Below are 18,561 nucleotides of genomic sequence, written 5' to 3' on the forward strand. Positions count from 1 at the left end.
ATTTTTTATTATTACATTGCAACTAGTTCAGAGACAAGAAAGACTAACAAGCAACTAGAATATGATTTAAGCGTATAGTTATTATATTTTTATTTAAATTCTTAATTTTTTGTTTTGCACAACTTCGTACAAACAGCTCTTATTTGCATATGCATATTCACAATATACGTTTGTATGTGGTTGAACTTCCGTAACTCGAACTTCTATAACTCGAAGCTCTCCATAACTCGAACACTTGAATTGCTAATAGAAGTCAAATCTCATAGAAATTTCTTTTCATAACTCCAAGTCGCTCTAATTCGATTTTTTCTAGATTAGGGGGGGTTTCGATTAGGGCAGCTCAACTGTATGGGCATTCGCTGCGAAACGTCAATGCAAATTTAGTACCTGTCCATTAAATTGTGCATAAATTTGTAATTGCTCAACGCTTTATACTAATAAAACTGCATGGCTACACATTGTGAAATGAAATTGAAATAAATTTGCAGCCAAGCGTTGGTGACGCATATACAAATACATATACTATATTCTTATATGTACATACATACATATATACATACAAGTAGCCGCAGCAAAACAACGTGAATGTGATGCGAAACCGCTTGTGACTGAAGATCAATGGCGACAGACGTAACGAAAGAACAGTGACGCCAAAGTCACAAATATAAAAATATATTTCAAAAATATAACAAAAATAAGGATGTGACGTACAAAAATGGATTAATAATTGTAAGAAGGTGGGAAACAGCTAAAAACATATGTTTTATACAAGACATTACACTTTGTGTAACCGAAGAAGCAGGAATTCCGAAAATATGGTTGCTTGAAATCGCAACAAACAAGCGTAGCAGTTTCAGTGACGTCACAAAACGAAACGTTCAACAAAAAAAAAAAAAAAAAAAAAAAAAAAAAAAAAAAAAAAAAAAAAAAATTAACAGAAACCCAAAAAAAATCAGAAACCACGAAAAGTAGTAGAAATAACAAAATGTAATATAAACACGGCAAAAATTCCGAGTACAACCGAAATGTGTACGCAAAAGTATGCCAAAGTACTCGTACTCGTACCAGAATCCGAATTTTGACCGTTGCAAAACCGGCAACGTCATATTTGCGTGACTTATAATATATTTATTTCTTTTTTCCTGCGCGCTCCGTCACCTTCCTTGACTAAAATATACAATTTGTTTGTAAACAAGCGCCGAAAAGCAATTGTACCGCGTATAATCGTACAAAAACGAAGCCATGTGCGATTATAAAAATAGCTACTGTACGCAAAGTCTACTAATAACACAAATAAAAAACAAAAAAAAAAAAAGACAATAACACAACATATTGTATGCGTCATCGGCAATGAGAATAACCCACGACAGCCTGGATTAATAACGTAAACGAATCAAGAATCACAGAAATTAAATCGTTAAATAAACCTTTCAAGCAATAACCGATAAAAAAGCGTGCTTATATTTCGAAAACTGTTACCGGTTCGAACCGGTACGAAAGGAAAGCATGCGTGCGCCAAACGTACAACGAACGTGCTCGCGTCGCAGCTGAAGATAACTTTGAAAAAATGTACGAAATGCGGCGATCAAAACAAAACGAAAACCAATATCCAGTAATGCACTGAGCTTTAGACGTTCCGCAGAACTCCGAACACCGCTGTCGCTATCTAGCTACCATCCACACATGTCCACAACTAAATGCTAGACGCTTGTTAGAGTGAAACGCAGGGCGTGCAAGTGAATTATCTAAATGTGAAATACTACGTACGCTTAGCTCGTAAATAGTAACCGCTTTGGAAAACCGGATTTTTTCGGTTCACTGTGAGAAAAAGCACGCGCCGTCACCGGCTGTTCAGATTCTTCGTTCAAACGAGTACAGACATGTGTATGCACTCGTGTTTGTGTGTAAGACATTTAAAATTATCTAAATAAATATAAACTGCAAATATATACTAATTTATTGAAGGGTTTTTCGCTGGCAGCGCATTAATTTGCATAGCCATTAGTGCCGTCTGTATTGTTGGTATTGCAGTGATCTTGTGATCTACAGGTGAATGTTGGTGTTTCAAGGGAAGAACCTTAATGAGAAACGAGTTAGAAAAAAACGCAGTAAAAAACAAAATTAATTCAAGTATATGCAGAGCTAGATAAGCAAGTCCTATGAGTGGTTGAACAGGTTTTCTAAGTATAAAACTCGGTAAGCAATAGCACGACCTATAAAATGAAAGAGTGTTTTTATGAAGTTGTATATACCATAAATATATGGTCGATATAGCGGTGTAGTGATAATAAATTTAAATATTGGAAAGCACCAAAATTATATGAAATTTATACTAAAAACAAAACAAATGACGTCTTTGATCAGTGAGCTTTCATTGCCTAAATTTTATAAACAGAAATTTGTGAAAAAATAAATATTCTTAGAAAATGGTATTCTTAGAAAATGAGTTAGGCAAACGAAATCGATAAAAAATTATACGACGTAGTTAAACAATAAATGAACAATTAGCGATAAAAGTGAGATAAATTTCACTAGTGAAAAAGCACTCAGTTATTGAAGAATGGAAGAAAAGGCTCTCCTACTAATTTTTGTTAATTTTGTTCTATAAAATATCTTTTCCATTTTTTTTTTTTTTCATTTTATCAAATTTTTCTTTCGTTCTAATAACTCGCACTGTAAGAGAAACTAAAATCTGTATTTACGTGACTTTGTTGTGCAAAAAAACAAAACACAATTATTTTTTAAATGTGTATGATATGCACTTGGCGGGTAAATAAATAGACAAAGAAAACCAACCCAAAACAAAAGGTAAAGGAATCTAATATAAATTAGACAAATTAACAAGCGTGAAACTAACAAATAATAAACTCTTAAAAATCACCGCTAAGTTTATATGGTGATCTGTAAATTTTTCAATTGTAATTTTAAAAAACACAATTTAAGTTCTCTCCCGTGTTAACGCCTAAGCCCTTTCATATGGTTGGCTATAAAGTAATAATTGACTTGTGTCTACAAGACACAATAAAGAAATTAAAAGTGATAACACGAAATAGGTATGGCTGCATATTGTTAAAGTATTATAAAGCCATCGTTAAACAATAAAAAATATTAATAAAATTCAAAAAATAGACAGACAGAGCTGCAATAACATTTTGCTGAATGCAAAAGCATTTCAGGCTGAAAACTCACGATAGAGTACTAAAAGGTATTTTCACGAAATCGATTTGATTGAAATTGATTTTAATTTTGAGACATCAATTCTTAGATATAGATATTTTTTGAAGAAAATTATTAGTTTCATGACAATTTTTAGACCTTTCGCAGGAAAAACGATATAACAGAAAGCACTCATATTGAAACCAAATTTGAGTTCTGGTTTCTCTGGAGTTTGAGAATGGTTATATATTGGTTGGGCAAAATCGCCACTTAGCTTTTGAGATATCGGTCAGAAATTTTAGACATGTTTTTTTCTCTCTAAGGTCTGCTGATTCATCGGAAAGGCCAATATCCAACTACTTAAGCATACAGCTGTCATACAAACTGAACGACTAAAATCAAGTTTTTGTATGGAAAACTTGTTTATTTGACGACATATCTTTACAATATTTTGCAAGGATTATTATCCAAAGCAATAAAACAATCTCCGAACAAATTGTTCAGATCGGATTACTATAGCATATAGCTGTCATACAAATTGAGCAATCAAAATCAGTATAAAAATCTTTTTATTTCCATTAATGCTCTAAAACTTGTACCTGTGGAGGGTATTTTAGATTTGGTGCAGCCGAAGTTATCGTGTGTTTTTTTTTTGTTTTTTGTTTTTAGTGATTTTGTATTATTTTTTAACATTTTTAATGTATTATGTAATATGTTTAAGCCATTTTAGTCAATATTTGTCTTTTTATTCCGTTATATATTTCATAAGATTTCAATAATATATTTTTTTAGATATTATATACTTTAATAAGAGATAGTTTTATTTTATTTTGAAATAATTATTTTTTTATTAAGATATCGTTTTTTTATTTCTTTTCAATATTTTTGTTTCACTTTATATTCAATATTTCTTAAATTTATTTTCAATATTTTTTTTAATTTTTTTTTTTCTTTTATTTTTATTTTTTCTTTTATTCTATTCAATTTATAATTTATAAAATATTATCATGCAAATTTTTGTTTCATAAAACAGTTTTTTGTTTTCAAGTTTTTTATTTTATTTTAAATATTTTTATGTTCTTTTATTCTGTTCTTTTTGTTCCATAAAATATTTTTTTATTTTATTTATTTTTCATTTTATTTTGCAATACTTTTATGTTATTTTATTCTGCTCAATTTATACTTTATATCATCTTATTATGTATATTTTTGTTATTTTTTTCGATAAAATAGTAATCAGTTTGTATATGAAATATCACTTACTATATTTTGTAAAGTATAAGTATGGTAAGAGTTAAAAAATTGTTTTATGAGAAATTCGGAAAACATACTGATTGATAAACCGCATACTGACTCATAATTCATTTTAAATAATTCCTATTACTAAAGGGTACTAAAACGCGCATTATATTTCGCCACACATCTCATTTCATTTGGCCTTTCATAATGCGAACGTGTCAGCGTCATTTCTAATTTCATTTTCATACTTTCATTACTGTTTCATTGTTTTTACGCGCTTAACAACACGAAGCAACGGCTAATGGGCTTCAATAAACAAGTGTGTACTATATTTCATAAGCGTAAATATTTACATGACCAACTGATAATAAATAATGAAAATATTATATTTTTGCAACACAATACAACGGAAGGTGAATATTATAAATACAAAAAAGTGTGCATATTCATATGAAAATATGTAGATAAGTAAGTATGTGTATGCGTAAAATAGTAGTATGCAATAAAGTAATCAAAAGCAGAAGCAGAAGCTTCTTTGCACGTTTACCCACCTGATCGTCACTCATGTTGCGCTTTGTCGTTTAATGGTAAAAAAAATTCTTAAGGCGAAAAATCTACAGCGAGAATGACATAACGGTGAAGTCGTCGATGTTAAAAAATAAAAGAAAAAAATTATAATAAATGTATGAATACGCCTTAAAACGCCGTTGATGTATCCTTTTGATGGCGATAGGCGCAAGTAGAACGACATTTACATACATATACATATGTATATATATTTGTGTGTGTATGCTGCGGGGAAAGCGGGTCAAGCGGTTTATGCAATCGGAGGCATGCGAATTCCCACACTTTTATGCGTGTTTGCAAAATGAAGCGTCTAACTGCAGAACGTGTTAACACAATTTTCTCTTTCGCAAGGACTCGTACTCGTTGGTACAGATTTGAAATTTCGCATGTGCTCGACGAGTCAACTCCATACATTCATACATACATATGTATGATGTATATGTACATATATGACTGGAAGCGAGTTGTGGTTTGCTTCAAATATTCCATAATTGGAAGACTAGAAATTGAAAACGATTATTGGAACTGGAAAGGCGGCAGCATTCCAAAAGAGCGTGCTCACTTTTACGCTGCTACAATGGTATGCGCTCTCTGCTGAGTGTTGGTTCTGGCGAAGAGTAGCTCAAAAAGCACGCTCTGAATGAGACGAGCAGATGAAAGCTTTTGAAGCCAGCAAAATCATATATTTTTAGGGTATTTCAATTGAATGAGTTCAAATATGGAAGTTTTTTCGACTTTTCAATTGAATGTGCTTGACATATTCAAAAATGCTAAATCTTAAAACGAAAAAAAAATATTTTCTTATAATTCGAAAGCAGCTAGAAAGCTTTGAAGCTAACGAAAATAAACATTTTTGTGAAACTTCATTTGAATGAGTTCGTTATATGGAAAATTTATCAATTTTTTTAAAGAAATATAATTTTCATTTTTTTTAGAAAAAAATGCGATTTTTTAAGAAAAGAATTTAGTTTTTTTTTTATTTTGAAAACAGCTGAAAGCTTTTGAAACCAACAATACCAAGTATTTTTCAGGAGATTCATTTGTAAGAGCTCGGCATATCGAAAAATGTTCAAAAATATTTTTTTATTTTATTTTGAAAACAGCTAGAACGCTTCTGAAGCCAACAAAAGCAACTAATTTTTAAGAAATTTAATTGTATGAACTCGGTATATCGATTATTTTCGATTTTCTTTGACAAAAAAAAAATATGGTTTATATTTTTGAAAATTAAAAAAAAATATATTTTTGAAATTTTCTACAGTAAAATATTTCAAAAGTATGGTCAAAATGAGTCTTTTTGGATTTTCATTATATCAAATCGGTTTTATTACTTAATAAAGCAGCAACCGACTATATAACTCTTTTAAATTTTGCTCTTAGCAACAGCAATGAAGTTATTTTTCGTAATAAAAAAAGAAGACTGGAAAACTTGATTCATTCAGAGAGAGGCACTTGATAAAAAATTTATAATTTCCCACAGTTAATAGAGCTCGGGGTATTGAAGGTTTTCAATTATTTTTTTCAATAAAAATATATTTGCAATATGAGAAATTATTATATAATTATATTTCAATTAAAGCGTGTTAGATAACAAGGCTGTCATTCATTGACACATAAACTCTAACTGACCTCCATTGTTGTCTAAGATCTAACGATAAAACTCGACTACTTTTCCAATTGGTTTTTCTTGTTTTTGGATGTTTCGACGGGCATAAATTATTATGAATCACAATTTCTGCCTTCAGATAAGCGCTTGTAATGATTGATTATAATGCAGACAATGATAAGCAGCACAAGTGCGGAAGTAAAGTCGACAAATCGAACGATAACAGGCATTGCTTTGTAAAAATACAAACTTTTCGTTAAGAGAAATATTGAAAACAATATAACTATTTTTTCTCAGGCCTAATCAATATAATTTTCCCTTTTCAGGCTTAGTTAAAGAAGAAAATTTCTTTGGCCTGCCGTTAGTGCCTTAGTATACAGAGCACTAGGCTAACAGTTTTTGTCTGTGAAAAATCGAAACTGTTGTGCAACGCATGTGGCGACGAGAGAGCGCGCCCTCTTGTACGCCCAACTCGACGCAAGGCGGCCCACACGACGTATGAGTAACATCATAATCGGCACTGCCGTTGTTTCCTTTGGCGGCGCTTTGGAGTGCGCGGCGGCTATGCCCTCCTTCGTATACACATAAATGGTACAATTGTGCTTTGCCCTTCTTTTAACAAGTTTCCACCTACAACAAACACACGCACACACATATTTGTGTGTGCAAAGTATGGAATATAGCGCCAAGAATGCGCCAGCGCCTCAACACATCGCATTTGTACTTATGTATGTATGATTGTGGTTGGTCCGTTCATTCCTGGCACTCTTTTCCACTATATATACATATATATAAGTGTATGTATGTATGTATGTTCTGCTTGCGCACTTTTTCGATCGATTGAATTTTTCTTAAACCGTTAACTGCACACTTTTCGCTCAATCTATATTTTATTTATACAATTTTTAACGAGTCAGCATTTTTCGTAGTAAAAAATATATTTTTTTTTTTTTTTTTGTGAATAATTTTTCTTTATCACTTTTCGCTATGTTCTTAAGCACACAAAATACACAAGCACACTTCACGAAGCAGCACACACGCACACATGCGAGTTTTCATGCTTGATGTGTGTCGAGTTTATGGGCAAGTTGAGTTGAGAAAAATCGATTTCGAACAAGGACATTTTCTACAGCACTTCGGCGCCACCGCTGCTGCGCCTTTGCCACCGCTTGTGACTTTGCCAACGCCTGCGTCACAAGCCAAGTCTTGCGTTGAGCCCCCAAATGGTGCTACACAGAATTCTACTTAGTGAGAAACTGTTTGCAGAACCTTTGGGAGCCCAAGGGACTGGTCTTTTTTTGTTGGCATATGCAGAGGCATGGTGTGGCACAGTTTTATATATATATGATATATGATGATTTTATTATTGGGTACCTGACTGCTGCGGCAGCTACTCGGGGTGGTATTACACAATAATTTTTCCTGTTTCTATTCGATGTTATAGTTGTTGTTGGTTTTTTTCCGGGGGTTACTAAGTAGCCCCTAGCGCGTTTTGAAATTCTCCCTTGCTTGGACGTATATATAATTAAACGTTAGATTTGCACTTTATACTCTTGTTAATTGATTTTCTTTTTGTCTGCCAAATACTGTCGTTGAATTGTTTCCGCCTAAGCGTAGCGGTTTGTACTTTTTCTTTTCGGATTTTACTTCAAAAACTTTTCAATATCCTTATTATATGTACATGTAGTTATATATATATGACTTTTTCCAACTATTTTCCACCACCACACAGTATATATATAATATTTCTCAAAAATTTTCTATTCTTTTGCTCTGCGTTAAGTGTTGTGTAAGAAGCCCGCGAGACGAGTAGAGAATCTCTGCCTAGACCGACCTTCCTTGTTCGGTATCAGCGCTCGACTGAAAATTTTCAACGCTTACAGAGCGATTAAGCTTTCACTGCCAGCCAACGAGCCAAGCAAACACACAATTCAACGCCGAACGCCGCTCGCCGTTCGCCGCTCGCCGTTCGCCGTTCGCCGCTCGCATTGTGCTCTACCGACGGGCAGCCAGCCTGCGCTCTACCTTTTCGTTCACATTCCGCCGCACTCAACACATGTTGTTGCTGTTGCCATGGCCGTGCCGTACGTCACCGAAAGCTGATCGACCGCCTTGTTGTTGAGTTCCGGCAGTGACAGAAGCGCAGCAGCAAGAGAGTTCGAGCGCGCGAGCGCTCACTTGACAAATTCGACAACAATAAGAACAATTATATGCCGTAATAAAAGCAAGCAAATGTAATAAAAATGCGGAGCCGATGGCGGGTGGAAGGAAATCAATGAGATACTATGGTGGGATGAGCGCAAAATGCACGGAAAGTTTTCGACAATTTTGCTGGTTTCTGCCCGAATCCCTCAGATTACTCTTCGCTTCAAATATCTCAGAGCACATACATATGTATGTAATACTCGTTGTGACAGGGTGGAAAGCGGCGAGTAGCAACAATTGCACGCTGATATGAGCCTCCCTTGGCACAAGCCGTTACAAATGTACAGTGGTGTATTTTGACACAAGTTGATTACGTGATTTTTTTTTTTTTTTTTTTTGTATTCGTTAATCAATTTACGTTAAATAAATTTTGGAATTTTTCCAGTGATTTACCAAATTTTATGTTATTTTTTATTTCTTCACCCTGAGCGGGGTATATTAAATTTTTGATTAAATTTCGTCAGCTTATGAGATATTAATCTGAAATTTTAGACACCACCTTTTCTCTTCAAAAAGCTGCCCATTTGTCAAAATGACCGATTTTGGACTACCATAGCTGACCGATCAAAATCAAGTTCGTGAGTGGCAAGCTTATTATATGTCGAAATATCTTCACTAAATTTGGCATGGATTATTTTCCAAGGCAATGCTACAATGTGCCAATATATCATTCAGATCGGACCACTATAGCATAAAGCTACCATACAAACTGAACGATTACAGCAAGTTCTCTTACGGAAAACTTCTTGATTTGAGAAGATATCTTCATTAAATTTACCATGGATTCTTTTCCGAGGCTATGCTACAATCCTCGAATATGTTGCTTAGATCGGACCACTATAGCATATAGGTGTCGTACAAACTGACCGTTCAAAATCAAGTCTTGTGTGAAAAACATTTGTATTTAAGTAGTTATCTTCACGAAATTTGACATACATATATTATTATCTAAGGCCAATCCCCGAACAATTGTTCAGATCGCAGCACTATAGCATATAGCGGCCAAGCAAAGTCAACGATCAAAAAACAGAAATTTATTAAAAAAATGTATATAAATTCCCGTCAAAGTATAACAACCAATAATCAACACAATTCGAGATTTTTTTGAATTCTAAACTGAATTCTCCACACACTGTAACTTTGCCAGAACATTTTTTCGTGCTCATACAAATAATTAAGAACATTTCATACAAACACACGCCGAATCTCTTTGCCGCTGCCGCTCTCTATACATTTTGTTGCTGGCCGCCGCACACATCTCATTTGTGCGCTGTCGTCATCAGCCGGAATTGCCGATGTGCGAGATTTTGCCGCGATTTGTTAGTTTAATCGCTTTGTTGGCAATACAAACCGCACACCGCACCAACACTCATCGCTACCGTCCCCATCACCGTCGCCTCACGCGAAGAACTTTGATAAAACCAATTTCCAGCGCCAACAAATAATCAACACAAATGAAGTGACATTGTTCGGACTGCAGGCGAGACGGTGGAGCGAACGGGGCTGCAGCGGAGTGCGACGCCTGACACCAAACGAGAGCGACCGACCAGCCGAGCATGTGTGCATAAAGTAGAGCAAAGCAAGAAGTCACGATTCGAGAAATTGCACAAATTGCTTTGCAAGAAACGCGAACGAAGCGCAGCAGCAACAACAACAACGGCAAAAATATATAAATCTCGCATTTCATACAAAAATTGATTGAGGCACACGAACACATGCATACATGTATGCCAACAGTGAAAACAACAAAAGCTTGTTAAGCACACAGATACAAGTGAGTGTAGCTGTGTGTGTGTGCTTGTCGAAATAAAATGTGTGGCACTGTGGCAAGTTATACAAGCACCTGCCACTGCTTCCCACAGTGGGGCAGGCAGGCAGGACGGCCAACTGGTGGGGCGGCATAATAACTCATATATACGTATGTGTATAGATGTATGTGTATGCTTTGCAGCAATCTATAGGTATGTTGTCGACTGCGCAACGGTACTTGCTGGTGCTGGAGGCGATGACGTGTACCACAGGCTGCGCTGACAAGGACTGCAAATTAGCATATTATGTGTGCATTAACGGTATTTTCATAAAGCAATATGGTTTGGAAGTCTTTGCTTAGAAGTATGCTTGAAGGTGTTCAGTTTATGGTAAATTTATTGAGCAAAATCTGCTTAGTGTAAGAATAGCCAGCGACTTAAACATTTATTTCCAATAAATATATTGTATAATTTGTTGAACTGCATGCATAATCGTTGTACAACGGCATGCATTGCGCATGCGCCTAAAAGGCCTTTGCAAAACCAGTTTCAAACACAGCCGCAAAGCACAAACTCGTGTATTTTTTTTTTTTTGAGTGTGAGTGTGTGTGTGCGACGCATACCAGCTCAGCAAGTGAGATTAAGGGATGAAAGCGCGTAGAAAATTTAGCACACCATGGCAAAGAGCGTAAAACAACAACTACAAAAAGAAAACACAATTTGGCAGCACTAAAATTTTATGCTTACGTTTTGTATGGCAAAACTTGTGCCGTAATAGCGTTATTAAAATAAAGTCAGATTAAGTGAAGGAATTTGCACAGCTCGCTCGCCAAAGCAACCCTTAGGCGAACCGAAGAATAAAGATGTCAAGCAACTTTATTGCTGAAGTGCGCATAACTTCATATTATGCAACCAAAGTGATATTTATGTGTGTGTGTGTGTGTGTGTGTGTAAGAATGTGTGCGCTATTTGGCAACGCAAGCCAAAAGCAGCGAGTAATTTACGACAAAAACCGACGAATAAGACAATAAGACGAGTTTAGAGAAAAAATAATAAAACAAAATACAGAAAAAATATAAAAAATACAGAAATATATATAAAGAACGGCTGTGACGTCAAATATCCAAAAGTCGCTTGTCAGACGCCACACAATCAATCAAATGCAAAAGGTTATAGATACAGGCAAGAACGATACACATGTTTCCTACAAAGCTTATTAAAAGCTAAATTTACCGATTGGTATCAGAAAGTTTAACAAAATGTATACAAATATGTATTTATTGATATATATATGTATGTACAAGCGTGTGCATGCAAACAAGAATAAGCATCAACTTAGTGGGGCATGACTGCATGACGCATACTTGGCATGGCACAACATGTGGTATGCGGGACATGCGACCGGAGGCATGGCACTCCATATGTGCGTGCATTGGACGTGAGCGCATTGTTCCAAACGCCATATGATTATGAGCACAGTATACAATATAAGTCGGAGTATAAAAATAATAAATATTTAAGGAGTTAATGTGGCAGTTGTTGGGAGTTACTCGACTTAATACATCACATTAGGTCACAATAAAAGTCTGAAGAAATAAATAAATAATTTTCTTTTGCCTTAAAAAATATTAAAAGGCAAGTATGGTGGAGTTAAAATTTTAGCAAGTCAGCAATGAAGCAGATTGCATACTGCTATGCACGTATTTTAGAGTCAATAATGATACTCTTTAAGCTTAGATATATGGCACTTGTGAAGTTTACATAGTAAATAAATGATAAGATACTGAAAATGATAGAAACTGAAATGAGGATAAGAAAAAGTCGATATGCCGTGGTAACAGTCTAAGCACATAAGAACTCAATTAATAGAAAGCACCGTGGGTGAGTTCAATGGAGAACCCAATATTGATTTTCACGCAAAATCTCCAAAAAAAACTTCCTGAAATTTATGCAAGATCGAAGAAGAAAATATACTTCAATATTATTAAAAGAAAATAAAATAAAAGAGAAATATATTAACAAAATATTGCATTAACAGGTTGAGAATTGTAGTACTGTAGAAAACACGTGTCTGCGCCTAAAAGTATACATGTAAAAATTGCACATAATAAACAAAGACTTTTCTGAGTTTTATGAGAATATTGAGCCAGTAGAGAAGCTCTAATTAGCTATTAATTGTTTTGGGGCGTGTATTTCATATAATTTTGAACACATATTTTTCTAAAATAATTAAAGGATTTTTTTTTTAATTTTTTAAAAATATTTTTTCTAAAACAATTCATATTTTTTTTTTTTTTTAATTTTATATATTTTTTTAAATATCCGCTCATTGGCGAAGTCTGCCTAATATGAGATCTTGGAGTGGCCAAAGAAAGTTAATGGCAGCAAGCAATTTATGTGCGCCATCAAGACCGCTTCTGGAAGATTGCAACTTTCCCAGGCGGTAAAAACAAGATTAATCACCCTCGGAAGAAATTTCATCTACTAGTCGCCTTCTAGACTTTGTGTTTTTTGCACGTGCAGTAAAACACCTGTCCAACATGTGCATGACACTCTTGTGCAAACTGCCGGTTTTGCGACATGAAACCGGACACTTCTGAGCACTTAATCTTAGATTTATTTATTAGAGATTTTGGATTTTTAGACGCAGGTTCAAGGCACTTCCATACACATCCATATAAGTGTATAGGTATCACAGCAGGAAGTTCCAGGAACTCATAAGTGTGCTGGGCCTCATAAGAGAGCGGACACAAGCCTAGAAGGGCTTACAGAATTTTAATTTTTTTATTAAAAAAAAATTTTGGTGAGATTAGGTTTTGCAAAGCACAAGAAATTATTATGAGCACAATTTGTTAATTTATTAGCACATTTTATTAAAGTTCCTATACATTCTAAGCATATACATTTGATTTCCATGTCTAATGCCTATTTGTTCCTTCAAAAATTACCACAGGGTTCGACTACCGGCCCAGACATAAAATAACAAATGTACATGTGAAGAAACAATTCGCCATAAATTCATCATTTAACGCTAAACACAAAAACTGCTGATCGATTAATTGACATTTAAATACAAATTGTCACGATTTTTATATCTATATCATATGTTACATACACATACATATGTCCATAAACAACAACAACAACAGCGCTATCATATTGTGTCATATAAAAAGAAAAGCACTGCAACGAATTGATCAATCAGTTCGAAATCGAAGTGAGTGAGGCCAAAGGAATAAAAATCATCAAAGCGATAACAAACTAATGTACACTTTATAGATATGCATATATATATGTACACACACACACGCATACATGTATGCAAACACCGATTTGACAGGCGCTAATGGCGGTTAATGTGTGTGTAAAAGACAATGACGTACAAGGGAAATGGACTATTGGCGATGCCGTTGACAAGCCGCAGCGATAATTACGAAAGAGTGGCGCTCAAAATCAATAAACGGTACAAGTGTAACTACACAGCGCCGCCTTTTAGATTTGACATACAGATACTAGATACTTACATATCGTCACCTAAAATGCAAAATAGCGTAACAGCACTTTTCATAAGTATATGTATATATAATAGCATACATAACCATTTCATAACCGAAACTCCAAATTTGTTTCAATACAAACCATTCATAGCATTGAAACAAATTTAGAGTTTCGGTTATAAAATGGTTATAAATTGGTTATCTATATCTGACAGCGGAAGCTGAAAATTGTATGCTACATATATATACTTATGTAATATGCAATAAATAAAAAACTCAATTCCGATTTTTTTGAAGATACGTTGTTTTGCATTTTAGCTCATGATGTGTACATGTGTTTGAGCGACAATGGAAAAGGCAATCAAAAAGAAAAAGCCAACAACAAAAAGCAATCAAGTGTATCAAATACAACGTTAAAAAGTTCCCCAAAATTGGCAGCACAACAAAAATCAAGCTAAAATGCCTATTCACAGCTATAAAAATTGTAGTCACTATTTTCATGCCAAGAGCTGCGGCGTGTGGGTGGAGGTTAAACAACTCAACACAATGGCGCTGTTTGTGGGTTAATGCGCAAAGCCCACAAACGCCACATGCATAATGCGGTATATTATATATGAATTATGTAAGTGTACAAAATCGAAGCTTTGCATGCAAAGGACATTGAAATAGGATACCACTGCACTTCTTTTTGCTTCACATGTTTGGCACGACATCGTAATGCCCTTTGTTATGTAATATTTACAATCAGCTGGAGAGGTTAAGAGAAGGACTAATGTGCATATTTGGAATCGCTGTTAAATGGAAAAGTGTGGTGTGTGAAAATGCCTAACTTTTCGGGTATCCCACTAAATTGGGTCTAATGAATGGAGTATGTATGCAAGGACTATTTTGTCTTTTGAGTTTTAAAATTTATTAAAAAAAAAAGCTAAATAATAAATTAATTTAAAAGAAAACATTGCCAGCTGGCAACCCTCATTTACTCAACTTCATAATTTGTAAAAGTGTGGCAACACTGTCCTGAACTTGTTAGCAAAAATATTTCTTAAACTACTTACATAGTATGTAGTATTTTATATGAAATATATATTTTATAACAATAAAAAAAATCGTAGGGTGGCAACTCTGGTTTTATTATTCATTTTTTCTTTAATATTCTTTATTTTATACATATAAATATAAATCGATAAAGTAGAAGTGAATTTAAACGCAAACTTTGGCAGATGACAACCCTAATATACTAAATTTCATTATTTGTAAAAGTGTGGCAACTCTGTTCTGAACTTTTAGCAAAAATATTTATTAAATTGCTTCATTGTGCAGTATATATATCCAATAGATATTTTATATGAAAATAAATTTTGTGGTAAGGTGGCAACTCTGGTTTAAAAATTACAAAATTTTTTTTAAATATTCCTTATTATGTATAAATATATTTATTTCCTGATTTTCGTTTCATACAACTATTTTCTATACATATTTAAGCAATTTTACTTTTAGACAGGTGACAACACTCTTAAAACAATGAATATGTATGATCACTCAGAGATGCGGCTTAAAAAACTTGGATTCTTTGGCAGAATATAAATTGGCTGTTTACGATATCAGAAATAAAGAAGAACATTTTGAACAAGAAATTTGAAACCATCGATTTCATAAATTAAGATTCACTTGTTACCGTAACCGACCTCCGCCGTTCCCACAACAGTCGGGTCTAAGTAACCGGAGCGAACCCTAATTTTTATACGGCCAAAGACTGTCATTTAGATACAATTCCTCGAAATTACTTCAGGAACAAAAACAGGACCTCCGCAAAAATGGTGAGGAGGCAGATTTTTCTGGGATGAATTTTCTGCTTAAACTTATTTCAAAACCGAAAGCAAAAAAAAAAAATGTTATTACACTAGAGCAATTCTGAGGATGAGCGAAGGACTCATTATTTTTGACAAAAGGGCGGCTTACCAAAAAAATCCCATTTTGTGTTAAAAAGTTACATTTCAGAGAGGATTAAAAAATCTAAATTATTAACAAATATATCTAAGAAGTCGATCGGTTAACCCGTTTCGGAGAATTTTTGATTACTGTCACTGTTACTGTAACTTATGCAAACATACTCGTATAAGTTAAATAAGAAAAAAAAAAATTAAATTAATCAAAACTTACAACTAATCTATACAGGGTTACGTTCTCTACCTAAATTTCTAACACAGTATTCCAAATTATATTACGACGTAGCTTCTGTCATAAACTAGTTATAAAAAAAAGGAAAGAATGACAATGAAGATAAATCATGAGATATGTACATACCGACCATTGAAGTCTACCAATAGACTAATAGACTTATAGACTAACTTTCAAGGTCGCCGGCGGCAGGGGCAGAAAAGTAGATTAATGTTGAAATGTCAAAACAAAAGATTTGGTTTTACCGACTTCTTCATACATATATTTATTTAGCATGTGCTTCTTATTTGGGTAATTAATCAAATTGATATTCATACAAGAGAGCGCTTAAAGTAATTACTTACACCCACATACATACATATGTGTAACTGAATATAGCAAGAAATCAATATCTGACCATTAAACGCAATTAAAATATGGCAAAGAATTAACGATAGCCAAAAATAAGTAAATTAAATAATTGCCACACACAAACTCGTACATTCAATGCTTATTACAAAGCACTTGCTTATTAAAGAGTTTAATGTTATCGCTTTTACACTGCTTTGCTTCAAAAGTGGCATGTAAGTATGTAATTAAGAGCTAATTTAGGAATCTTTGACGCATTTAATTAGATACACGTGGGCAATTCAATACTTTGCAAGGAAGTGTAGAGTCATTTCAAGGTCTTTAATTAGAGTTCCAATATTAATTTTCTTTAGGGAAAGGAGAGCATAAAGGATTACATTTTGTACTGTATTTTATATTATATTTTGTGCTGTAATTTTGGCTTATTGTTTCAAACTAATTGGCACATTGCTCTACTATTCGGTACTATTAGTATTAATAACGGCTGATTCAAATAGAAATACTTTTTTTAGATAGCCTTTTTCTGACAGAACATGTGTGAGTCGTGTCAAGCTGTCATGTTATTTTTGTCCAGTGTTCTTTGGCATTTCGTCATGGAAAAGTTACGCCTCAACAACATTAACAAATTGTTCAACTTTATTACGATAATGCACGTTCTGTAAAAAATTTGTTTCATGCGCTTCGCTCAATTTATGGTCAACATAATCAGCCTACTGAGCGTACTATTCGCAACACCATCACCCATTTGGAGACCCAGCATTCAATATTCGATAATATTCGACCGAATAGACCACGTTCAGCACGCAGTGAAGAAAATATAGCAGCCGTAGCTGAGAGTGTACACGTGGAGAGCGGATTCGACGCCGTTCGCAGCAACTCGGACTGATGTACGAAACGACTTGGTCGAGATCATAAATTGAAAGCGTAGGAATACAGCTTGTGCAAAAACTGAAACAGCTCGACTTTCTCAGCGGCATCGCTTCACTCTATGGGCTGTCGAAAAGTTTCTAGAAGATCCGACGTTTTCCGCGAAGAGGTCCATTTCTGGTTTAATGTCTTCGTAAACAAACCAAATTGTCGTTGTTTGGGTGAGTCAAATCCTTGCGGTTCGGGAAACATAATTCCATGCTCAAAATTTGGCCGTTTGTTTCGAATCGTGGTTTCTTAGACTCATCAGGCCTTATTTTTTCCGAAATGAGGCAGGCAGTGGTAGTAACGGCATTTTTATACCCCTAGGAAGCGTTATAACCGACCTTTTTTGCAGATGAAATCGGCGCGGACAATTCCCATTTTCAACAGGACGGAGCACAACTTCATGTTCCATGTCTAAATATGGACACATTGTCAAATGGCCGCCAATATCATTAAAGATTTATGCCACTGAATCAGCATAGATTGATGTTCTTGTAGACCTCGTACGATATCCGAAATTCCTGCTAAAATGCTGCACCGGGTCATAGAAAATGGTCTAAAACCATCTGCTTAACAAAAATAAAGCAGAACCCATTTTGGCCACATTTTACTGCTTTTCTTTAATCCAACACTAGTTCGTTCTTATTACTAGACCCTTTAACAACCCTAAACTCATAAATACCGTTAATGTCGGCATAGGACAATCAATTTTGACGATAGAATCAGAGTATGGAATAATGTATCCGTCAAATTAGGCCTACAGGACATATAACGCACCTATTTCGCTATGGACTAATAAAGCAGTTGAAATTTTTTATTAACCAACCAACCTAAGCGACAGCTGGAAGAAACTCCAAAACAACATATTGGAACAATTTTGACTAACCAAATTGAGTCAATAAAAAATGAGTACAAAATATTTATAGTTAATTTGCTAATTGGCTCAATTAAGACTCTGCATATAATCGAATATGAAATAATAAACAACTAATCATATTTGTAAACCATTCGAGTATTCAAAAGTTGTTTATTAGTTTTGCATTGCTTTTAGTTCTGTAAGGTTACCATGACGCTATGTAAAGAAGATTACAAATATAACAATACA

At 34.3% G+C, this 18,561-nt stretch overlaps 1 protein-coding gene across 7 annotated transcripts in view; it reads right to left on the minus strand.

Moving 5' to 3' along the window:
* The window catches only part of LOC108966258 (sodium/potassium-transporting ATPase subunit alpha), a 79,374-nt gene that overhangs the window by 32,008 nt on the left and 28,805 nt on the right, over nucleotides 1-18,561 (minus strand). Inside the window, exons 1-2 of one of the 7 annotated variants that reach the window (XM_018929065.1) lie at nucleotides 7,943-8,438; nucleotides 4,947-5,009 (exon numbers count right to left, since the gene is read on the minus strand). The exons of 5 other annotated variants lie outside the window; for them this stretch is intronic. In XM_018929065.1, the coding sequence (XP_018784610.1) occupies nucleotides 4,947-4,961 (15 nt within the window). In that variant the 5' untranslated portion in view covers nucleotides 4,962-5,009; nucleotides 7,943-8,438. Of the gene's footprint in view, nucleotides 1-4,946; nucleotides 5,010-7,942; nucleotides 8,439-18,561 lie in introns of those variants that run through there. One more of the 7 variants, XM_018929074.1, reaches the window with a different exon arrangement.

Source organism: Bactrocera latifrons, unplaced genomic scaffold (genome assembly GCF_001853355.1).
Source record: "Bactrocera latifrons isolate USDA-ARS-PBARC rearing strain unplaced genomic scaffold, ASM185335v1 scaffold_10, whole genome shotgun sequence".
Classification (NCBI taxonomy): domain Eukaryota; kingdom Metazoa; phylum Arthropoda; class Insecta; order Diptera; family Tephritidae; genus Bactrocera; species Bactrocera latifrons.